The 11157-nt window shown below is 49.0% G+C and overlaps 1 protein-coding gene across 2 annotated transcripts in view; it reads left to right on the top strand.

Moving 5' to 3' along the window:
* Window positions 1-399: 399 nt before the first annotated feature.
* pde9aa (phosphodiesterase 9aa) overlaps window positions 400-11157 on the top strand; it is a 47130-nt gene continuing 36372 nt past the window's right edge. For both annotated transcript variants that reach the window (XM_086219419.1, XM_086219418.1), the window contains exon 1: window positions 400-778. In XM_086219419.1, coding sequence (XP_086075545.1) covers window positions 716-778 — 63 coding nt within the window. In that variant the 5' untranslated portion in view covers window positions 400-715. The remainder of the gene's footprint in view (window positions 779-11157) is intronic.

The raw sequence follows: 11157 nt of genomic DNA, 5'->3' as shown, positions 1-11157 counted from the left end.
GGTCTAAATAGTAGGAAAAGTGTCGTGATTGATTTTATGATCAAAATGATGCTTTATTTGTTTAACTAAAAGATAGAAACTAATAATCATGGATGTGAATTCCGGAGGGCTCAGGTCGTTCTTCAGGACACTTCCTGTTCATCCGCCTGCTGGTGGTCTCGGGTCCTGGAGTAAAACTTAGTATGAAGAGCAGAGGAGCTGCCCGGGAGGTGGGCGGAGACTCGGCCTCACCTGGGGCTCCATCCATCCTCTGCCTACCCATGTGTGTGTGTGTGTGTGGGGGGGGGGGGGGGGGGGGGGACTCGGCCACCGCCCCCAAACTTCCTCTCTGATTGGTGGAAACTGTTCTAAACTGTCGCTCCATACACACAAGTGCGCGTGCGTGCGTGCGGGATGTGAGTGGCCGCAGGTGAGCGCGCGGACCCGGGAGGTCCGTAGTAAACGAGGAAGGCGGGGGCGCGCGTGGACGGGCTATATGAGATGCGGGTGGAGCGCGAGGGGACAGAGTGGAGACGGACCGGATTGAAGAATTAGAACCGAACCGACCGACCCTGACGGCGGCGCGGTAGACAGACGGGACGCGCAGGTGGGATGTTGTCGGAGTGCTGAGTCCAGTTTCACTTCTGAGGTCGGTTTAACGGTCGTGGGAGTCAGCGAGGAGCCCCGCAGCGAGAACCGCACGGCCACGCACAGACGCGGGGAGAGAAGAGGGACCATGGGCTCCGCTTCGTCCTCCTACCGGGTCATTTTCCTGGACGTGGACGGCAGGATTCAGAAGGTAAAGAAGCTCAAGTGAGGACTCGTTTGATTCCTGCTTGACACGCAGGAACTTTGACACGTAGCGCGTCAGTAATTACAAATGTCATTTTCCTGTCATTAAAAATCCTGTTGTGTTTAATTAACCCTTTTTCTGGTAAATTCCTGGTTATTTGCATGTAACTTTAAAAAAGATGTGTTGTTATTTTACAAATGTCGAGGTGGTTTTCACGGAATTTCTTGCTGATTTGCTGTGGACATGTCAAGGGAGCAGAGGAGAGAGGAACTTCCGAGGCGCTGATGTGTCTGAGGGGGTCTGAGCGATGCTGCACCAGCTTGCTGGGTGCCATGGCTGTCAGATGTGTGAGCGCTGCTCTCACCCACAGTCTCTCCACAAACAAGGACCCTGAATCCCCACACGTATTCAGACTCAACTGTGGGGTCCATGAACACGTTGGAATCCTTCAATATCATTAAAAATGCTCTTGAACTGCAGTATTGCAGAAGTTTAATGAAGGAGAATTTGAAGCAGCTGGGAGGGAGTGTTTTGACGAGGCCCAACTTCTCTCTGCCAGATTCGTCTCACTAGCAGGGTTATTATTGGTTTCTCCATCGTCGTCCTGAGAGGAAAAGTGCCTCCGTCGGTGAACTGTGACTCCTGCCAGCCAGTGAGAACCCAAATCTGTGGTGGCCTCACCCACTTAAAACCGAGATTTGTTGAGCTGTTGCGGTGGTGGACTGGGAACTCTGACCAGTCACGGCTTTAGGGGAGTGGCTTGTGCCGATCAGCGATCAGACGTTTGATTGGTGATTGAACGGATGGATACAGATGGATTTTTTCAGGAATGATCAGTTCCAGTGGTTTGACGCATGAATTCAGTCCCCACCCTGCTTGGGCTGCTAGCATGAGACGGTTTCACTGCCTTGGCGTGACGGCGAGTCCCCCTGGTGGGCTAATAAATAAGTAGTCTGCACGTCTGACACCGGCATGGACAGCGAGTGAGCAGACACAAGAGTATCCAGGTAAATGGGCGATGGTACTGCAGCTCAGTGGTGACATCAGCACGCTCAGGTGCAGCAGGGTAGAGATACCGGGCAACCTGTCCAAGTGCGAGTGTGTTCGAAACTGTTGGCCTGGCTTCTCTCTGACTAACTCTTCCCACCCTCGTGGCGAGCGGATCGGCAGCTCTGGTGGTTCAACCCTGCCGCTCATTCAGCTGCTTGCAGGTCCTCACATCTCTGACATCATCGTTCCCAGCTAGCACAGCAGCTCGTGCTGGCCTCAGTCTTCAGCCACGGAGCCCAACAACGGAACCGCTTCCAGCGGAACCCAAATCATCCAGAAATTCCTGGCCGGCTGAGACGTTCCTGCTCTGGTCAAACACGAGATAAACTCCGATCAACTCGATGGTTGAAACCACGAGATTCCTCAAGTCCTGCTCAGACTTCCCACCTTTTCCTCGCTGTGGTTTGGCAGCACGATTGTTTGTGTTTATTTGCCACTTGAGAATGAGAGTCGGAGTGTCCTTGAGCTGAAGGGAGGAAACACTGCTGCCGTTCTTGGGTTATTACAGCTCCTTTTAGGTGAGAACGGGAGTGCTTAAACCTTTCGTCTTGGGTCGTTGTAGTAATGGAAGCTGTGACCACAGGCAGTGGCTGCTGATCGCTCAGGCTGGATAAGCTGCTCCTGCTCACAGGACCTCACATCTCTGAGAACTTCTCAGGTTTAGACACTACAGAGTCCATCAAGCCAGCGGCCGCCATCAAGGCATGCTTGCTAACTTAGGCCAGGGCTCATGGTGCCCCCCAACAACATCCCCCGCAGTCGTGAGAGGGAACATGGCTGCCGAGTAAGAACAAAAGAAAACCCAACAGCACGGGTGTCCTGTCGGTGGCCAGAGCAGCATGCAGTCATCGGCGTGAATCGATGCTATCGAAGCTATAAAAGTGCTATTGTGCTGTCCTGTGTATTTAAAACGTAAACGTAGGGTTGCTCTAAGGAAGGTCTGGTGAAGTTGAGCCTACCTGGGCTTGTCTACGTAACCCAAACGGCCTCCTCGCTTCGCTCCAGAAACATCGACGCGCCTCCTTTACAAATAACCGCCACCACAACGTGAACCAGCCAGGAGATCTAGGTCCGCCATTTTTGTTGTCTATAGTTAAGTGTGTGCTGGTCCATTGGTCCGTCCAAACGTCAAGTCTGTTCATCCCAAACAAACCCAATGATACACACGACCTGACAGGCCAACAGTAGTTTGCTTCAGATGCCACATTTATGAAGATGTGCATGAGTCATCATGGCTTCCCCCGACATTCCAGACGGAGACGCTCTTCAGTGAGAAGAATCTGGACGGCTTGGTTGAGCTGGTTTCTGCTTCACTGGTCCCTCTGAGGACGCCAGCGCCGGCAGGTTGAAGAGTAACCCCGAGAGTGACCTCCAGACCCACGCCACAGTCCCGGTAGTGCACAAGTCCTCCGCACACGGGATCAAACAGTAGGCGTGACCCACCGCCGCTGGTGGCGGGCCAGAGCTGCAGCCCACTAAAGCTTTGATATTAACCAGTTACAGAGCAAGTGAAGATCCCAGTTTCTGCCGCTGGTCAGGCTCTCAGTCCTCAAGATTTCAGTGTTCAAGTTTTTATCCTGCAGCTGGATTTAACAAGGCCTTTGCACACCTGTGAGCCTGACAGTGCTTCATATCGACATAAGAAATAAAATCTATGACATCATCCTGTCACTGTGCCAACTCGTGAATTTAAATGAGGCCGATCATCAAGTACTGATGGGCAGGCGATGCTGCTGCGCTGCACGCCATTTTTAACCGGCGTCTCTCCGTCGACGCTCAGAGACCAGGATGTCTCTTCTTGCCATCCTCTCTCCTCAGCTCACATCAGCTGCAGCGCTCAGTGCCATACGTCACTTCCTGCTGACTCGTTTTGGATGAGAAGCTGCCAACCAGAAACCCCTGGACACCTGACCAGTGGCACCAATAGGATCTCCGGTCCAGAGGAGTCAACTTCCATTTGGCCTAAAATGTACAATGAAATGGGGACTCTTCTGGCTGACCATCACCTCTCTGCATGTCGATGTGGCCAACATGGAATCGTCGGTTTCTGGTGACTCTAAATACTCCAGTAGTTTACGAGCCACTTCGTCTTAGTCAACAGACACCACAACATCCACATTGCCTCCACACAGCACGCTGCTGTCACGGGTCCCCCAGCGAGACGCGACGGGACGAGCGGCCCAAGGCCCGAAAAGAAGTGATGTTTTTGATTAGTCTTTATTTATTAGTTGTTACTTTGTCAGGGACGTTGCTTGAAACATTGTGGCAGGTGACGTCTCCAGCTGAGGATGAAAAGGGTTACATTTACAAAGGTTTGACATTTCCTTGCTCTTCCTAAGCAGCATTACATGTGTGTGTGCGTGTGTGTGTGTGTGTGTGTGTGTGTGTGTGAGAGAGAGAGAGAGAGAGACCTCTGGGGAGAGTCAATCTGTTGGAAGGAAATAAAACACATTGTTACCAACAAGCTGCAGCCTCAGCGTGTCGAAGGTGATGTGTGTAGCAGTAAATACTGTAGGACAGTCCAGCCAGTAAACAGAAGAAAAACTCCTTCAAACCTTGTTCATCACGTTCGATGCAAAATGGATTTATAGGGTTAAACAACTAATGATGCCTTGAAAATCTGTTTTTAGCCTTTAAAAATGTGTGTTGCCAAGTGATTTGCTATCTGTCTTAGGATTACTGGGGAAGAGCGTCATTGCCAGATGTGGGCGGAGACCTCAGACTGACCTTGAAGGGCAAATTTCAAATGACTTCAGTCGATTCAGAGCGTTGATCTGGAGGTCTGGTGCTGTTAGAGATGGAAATATTGAGGGACTCTGAGCTTTAAACTGGCAGCCCTGTGGAGCAGTGGTCCTCACTGTGGCCCCCCAGCAAGAAGGTTGTGGGTGGAGCCCCGGCTGCAGCACAGGGTCTTTCTGGGTGAGTCTCCATGTTCTCCCTGTTCCTGCTGGGTTCTCTCTGGTACTCCAGCTTCCTCCACAGTCCAAAGACATCAAGAGGGACCAGGTTAATCCAGACTCTAAATTGACCGTAGGCGTGGCTGGGAGAGCCAATGGTTGTCTGTCTCTATGTGTTGGCCCTGCCATGGACTGGTGACCTGTCCAGGGGGAAGGCTGCTGGGATAGGCTCCACCCCCACCACCCTGAACAGGAGAAGAGGGGGAACATGGAGGGATGGATGGATGATGGGTGGAGGGATGGATGATTGATGGATGAAGGGATGGATGATTGATGGATTGATGGATGGAGGGATGGAGGGATGGGTGGATATGGGAGCTTTAAACTCCAATATCAAGAGTGAAAAAAGTAGCAGGTGGTGCCAGTTGCACATTTCTATGCACACAGCACTTCACCAATGAGCAGCTGAGCTGTGGAATTCCATCGTAGTCTAAATGGCATCAGAGTGATCCTGAAAAGCCTTAAATTCAACTCAGAGAACCAGCTGGTATCCTGCGATTCGCCCATCATTCTTGAAAGTGCTGTGTGAAATGAGCTTCGATGTTGGAATCCTGGTTTCTCGCCTTGTTCTCCCTTTGTGTGTGTGCCTGTGTGTGTGTGTGTGTGTGTGTGTGTGTGTGTGTGTGTGTGTGTGTGTGTGTGTAACGAGGTGGAGCTTCTGGACATCCTGAGGGATTTCACACACCTGCAACTGATCTCAGTCTAGCAACAACACTCATGCAGATAAAGTCTGGCTCCTCCAGCCGCTCCTCTCCAGATGGTGCATTTACCCGTTAACTCCTCCCGGCTCGCCGCTCTGAGAACCGTGAATCCTCGCCCGTCTCAGCTCTGTCAAGTCTCCATTTCGTCAAGAAACCCCTTCAGCACTAGAACCCATGTCCTGCGTCTGAGTCTGTGTTCAGTCTCTACCCACGTGATTTATTACATTAAAACTCTTAATCCTCTGAACAGTGTCATCTGAGATGGTGAATATGACACTCATATTTACTGAACACTCATTAATAACAGCAAGTCAACAAATAACCAGACGATATCGCATCACCAAGGTGAGCAGCTGGGATTTTTGTTTCTGGAAGTGCAGACAAACCAGCCTGTGGCCCCTGATGGAGGTCCTCCATCAGGGGCCACAGGCTAACCTGCTCTCATACAGTACCTCAGTTGTTAGTCGGAAAAATCTTTGAGATTATTACAAACATAATAAAGCCGCTGCACACCAACTGAACGTGTAACTTGTAATTTCTGCCCAAGTTCTCCCTGCTGATGACCTTTGAACCGGCAGTTCATCTTCTCGTTTTTCCATCCATCTTCTAAACCTGTCAATCCTGAGCAAGATCATAAAGTTACTTTATGTGCTGAAAATAAATCATTGTCATCCACAACCGCCGGAGCCCAAACACTGGAGCACTCCATAGGAAGAGCAGCTGGACCGGCGCTGGCTTGTTCAGGTCTACATGAGCTCCTGGTCAAACCAGGCCATCCGAAACAGCCAGCAAAATGAACAGCGAGCAGCAGCGAGTAGAAGAAGTCTCTCCAGGCTTGGAGGGTTGTGAGAGTTCACATCCTGTGAAAATCTTCATTTTTTAAAAGAAGTGATGAAATGCTGTGTATACCCCCCCCCCCATCACTCACTCACGCACGCCACACACCAACACCCACTCTTCATCAGTTGCTGAGGATTCATTCTCACAGATACATAGTGGAGGGCAATATACATTTCAGATGATTCGCCCGGTGATTGCTCCTTGAAGGCTAATGCCTGCTCAGCTCTCAGCACAGAGAACCAAAACAGGGCTCTGTTTGCATTGGCAGCCCAAATGAGGAGCAATGGCAGCTTGTAAAAGGTCGTATAGTGAGCGTTACACCCGACTGCCTCTTTGCATTTATTGCACTTCTTCTTTATGGAGTTCACCCGGAGTGTGTATCTGTCAGAAACATGGAGCATTTCCTCCTGCAGACACGCTGGGAGAACGAGGCTTCAGGCATAAGGCAGGGACCTGGGATGTGTCTGAGGGGAACGTTCTGGTGTATCAGAGGGAGAACAGGAGAGCAGCGTTTTCCTGACAGCAGACGACGACTCAGTCTGCACATATTTTGTGTATTCACATAGTAACGATTGTCGTGTGTCACTCTGGCCTTTGTGAGTAGCAGGAGGGGACAGATGAAGGAGAACTCTGTCTTTAGCAACTCATCAGATTAATTAAGGTAGTCATCGAGTGCATCAGTGTCACCAACAAACACACCCAAGTCTTTAGTAGTCATTAAGGAGCGGTAGAACTCCTGTTTCTATTCTGGGGATTTGCTGGCAGGAAGTCCCCTGGGACTCCAGACTGCTGCGCTAATTTACATTCAGAGATTTTGCTCATCACTTATTTTCATCTTCATTGTGTCCGTTTGAGCTCTCTGTTGTTTTTAGTGCAGATTGCATGTTTATTATGAAAACAACTAACGGTCAGGTTATCCTCAAAAAAGACTTCGAACAACATTTGACAGCGTAGCTCATGAGTTATTAATATTGATTTGAAAAATACAGGGATGTGGCATCAGCCGGACTGTCCTGGTTATACACATACAGAACAGATACCAGAACAGACACATCCAAAACATCGTAACACAGCTGCTGCAGATTATGGGTGCCTCAGGGCTCAGTGCTGGGACCTGTGCCATTCATACTGTAAAAAAACAACATATGTGACCTATCAGAACCCTTGAAAACTATTTTATCCACAGATGATACAAAGTTACCTCTGTTTTGACAACTTGAAGCTCATCCTGGAAGCTGTGAAAACAATTGAGTGGATTCAGACTTGGTTTGATCCCAGCTGCCTTTGGGCGAGAGCCGGGGTTCACCCTGGAGGGGTCACCAGTGGCATAGAATTCATATAATTAATTCAGTTTGATGCCCCCAAATCACTTCACGTCTCAGTGCTCTCCTGCTGGTTCCACTACAACAAACGTGCTTTCACCTAATTTTAGGTTTTAGATTAGAACACATAATGAAAATCAAAAGATGACTTCAGTGCAACGGTGGGACAGCCATTTCTTCCCTTTCAGAACAGTTTGTCAGACTGAAATGCAACCGAGTGCTTTGTAAGCAGCAGGAGACCAATGATGTGTCGTGTTTCCACGGCCGTGCGCTGTGTTGAAGCAAAGCTGTTGAATGTGTTTGCGGGATTTCTTCTGTTGTTGGTTCTTTGTTGACGGTCAAATGTTACTCCTCCAGCCTGGATGACGGGTCCTTTAGATGAGAACCAGATTGTAGCTGGTTGGTGACGTGTGTCGTTTCCTTTTAGCAGCATTTCACTTATGAGAGACGGATTGTTTCTTATCATGCTACAACACAATCATCCTTTCACATGAAAACATCTGATCCAGAAAATCACGTCCCAAAATCAGCCGTACGCTGCCATCCTCCCCCCGTACGTCACCTTGGCTGTTTCTCTGAAGCACTTCACCAGTCTGTCACCTCCACCTGTGGCAGTCTGCCATCGCCAGACCTCTGAAGTGCCCTCTGACCTCGCTCCTCATCTCTGCTCCTCATCTCTACTTTAACCCTTCTGACAGCCCTCTTCTTCCACGAACATCCCGCCAGGCCTCCTCACGTCTTCTCTTCCCGTGACTTTGTGTCTTCAATGGCATCATAAGCGTTTGTCTCCATTATCTATGTGGGTCATCCCTGTTTGTGTGCTGCTGTGCGGCATGGACAGCAATCATCTGTCACATCTAATGACAGTGCTTGACCTTGTTTATGAGGCAGTAGGTGGTGAGGGAAATGGCAAAAACATGAAGCCTTTACTGCTGCTGTGCTGCAATGTGCACATTCTCTAATCAGATGCAGAGCCTCCAGCGTGGCAAGCATGCACGTTTTGGTTTCTCCCCAGTGGCCGACTGCTCCACTTTCACATGACTGTAGTCAGAGAAGGGAGGGGAACTCAAATACCCTGCCATTGGACTTAAAGTCTGTTAAAGTTTAATCACTGTATCTAAGTGTCTGATAATATCTTCCAAATTTAAGAGTTTGAAAACTTGCATTTTTGCTCAGAATTTTCAGTCCCACTCTCTTTGAACTAATTAAGTCTGGCTTGTGTATGTACACCCATAACTGACGACACACGCCTTTCGCCGAAAACTAAATTAATCCATACAAAATGCGCTCATTGAAAATGTTTTTCTGCATCAGTATTGAAGGTGAGTTCAAATACTCCAGCACACTGTCTTCTAGTCGCAGATACATTTAATTTCACGATGTCTTGAATCACTATAATAAGGCAGCAAAGCTGAAACGCCATGACAACAAATTCATCTGCAATTGGAAGAGGGTGTGCAGGAGTTTTTGCACTCATCCTGAAGCTGCTTGGTGTCTTCCCTTCACAGCGGTGCAAAAGCTTTGGGCTTGACCTTTGAATGGCATCCATATTAAAAAATGTCAGTTCATTAATGGGTCAGCCAAATGTACACAGCAACTCAAACTGATGCCCTAACATCTGCAGTAATTGTCATTAAACTACAAACAAGTATTCAGCTTTCTTTGGTTTTTTTTCCCATCCACTTTTGTTCTCATCCTCGTCGTCCTCCACTTATCCGGGTCTACAGTACTGTACACTACTGTCGGTTGCAGCAGCCTCGGCAAGGAAGCCCACACTGTCCTCACCCCAGTCACTTCCACCAGCTCTTCCAGGGGAATCCCGAGGCATTCCCAGGCCAGCCAAGAGATATAATCCCTCCCTGGTGGGACATACCTGGAAGACCTCCCAAGGGGGCGTCCAGGAGGCGTCCTCAGCAGATGGCCAAACCAGCTCAACTGGCTCCTCTGGACATGGAGGAGCAGCAGCTCTACTCTGAGTCCCTCCTGAATGACTGAGATTCTCACCCTGTCTCTAAGGGAGAGCCCAGCCTCCCTGCAGGAGGAAACTCATTTTGGCCGCTTGTATTCAGGATCTTGTTCTTTTGGTCATTAACCAGAGCTCATGACCACAGGTGAGGGTTGGAACCTAGATTGACCGGTAAATCAAGAGCTTCACCTTTTGGCTAAGCTCCCTCTTCACCACAACAGACTGGTTTAGCACCTGCATCACTGCGGATGCCACCCCAAGCTGCCTGTCAATCTCCCGCTCCATCCTACCCTCACTCATGAACAAGATCCCAAGATACTTAAACTCCTCCACCTGAGGGACCCCCCCCCCCCCACACACACACACACACACCCAACCTGGAGTGGCTAGGCCACCCTTTTCTGGCTGAGGACCATGGCCTCAGACTTGGAGGTGCTGATTCTCATCCAAGCCGCTTCACATTCGGCTGCGAACTGTCCCAGCAAGAGGTAGAGGTTGTGGCCTGATGGAGCTAAGAGGACCACGTCATCCCCAAAAAGCAGAGACGACACCCTCCCGCCACCAAAGTCGACCCCCTTGTTGTGCGCTGAAGAGCGAATTGGTCAAAAATAATGATAATTGATAATTATGAATATAATTATCGATTAAGAAATAAATTACTAATTAATATTAAATATTAATTATATGGGGCACCACCCTGATGAGTTCAGGGAAACTATAATACGACCAAACTTGTAACAGTTACCAGTCTCTAACAGAGTTGATCCACCAACAGTCAATATCCTGTACCATCAACCACCTGGGACGGCTCTGATGTTGGAGGAGATCACAGCACTGCTGTTGCTGAGACACGTGACCACAAGTTGGTACACAAAGACACTACGACTTCTCTCATATAATAAAAATATATTTATTAACACTGTGTATCAATCAATCAGCAACACGTTGGTATAACGGTTATCTAAACGAAAGACACAAGTGATAAAGTGTGTGTGTGTGTGTGTGTGTGAGTGAATGAAGAAGGGGAGGGGGAGTATGGTTGCCTAGCAACCAGTTAGCGTCGCAGCAGGGCTAAAAGCTGGGCTAGTTAGCTGAAGCTAGCTAGCCGCTAGTTAACACCGTGGAGGTAGAACTTACGGAATGTTAATAACTAAGTGGCGCGCTTAGCGAGAGAGATAGAGAGACTGAGAGAGAGAGATAGGAAGGGAAGAACAAAGATGAACCCAAAAATGTGTGTGTTAACACACTTGTGCAGTATTAATAACCGGTAACACCTTCTTGAGAGGTCACGGTTATTAATAACTAACATCAATAAATAACATATAATTCTATGTAATTTCTGCTAATTACAGGACTTCCGTCACATAAACAGAGCATTCATAGACATCATACAACACACTAAGCTATTTCTCTGCCCAGAAAATGCCTAGTTAAAGGAATCCTTACTTGACACGGTGGAGCGGTAAGGGATTCAGTTTCCGTGTTCCGGAGCGCAGTTCGGCTCGACTCAGAGGGCAGCAGAGCGGCGGCGGGGCAGCCTGCAGGGTCT

This window comes from Aulostomus chinensis, chromosome 12, assembly GCF_037954235.1.
Source record: "Aulostomus chinensis isolate RoL2024-O1b breed Wild chromosome 12, RoL_Achi_v1.0, whole genome shotgun sequence".
NCBI lineage: Eukaryota > Metazoa > Chordata > Actinopteri > Syngnathiformes > Aulostomidae > Aulostomus > Aulostomus chinensis.
The sequence above is the reverse complement of the archived record's forward strand: the minus strand, read 5'-3'. Positions and strand labels throughout refer to the sequence as shown.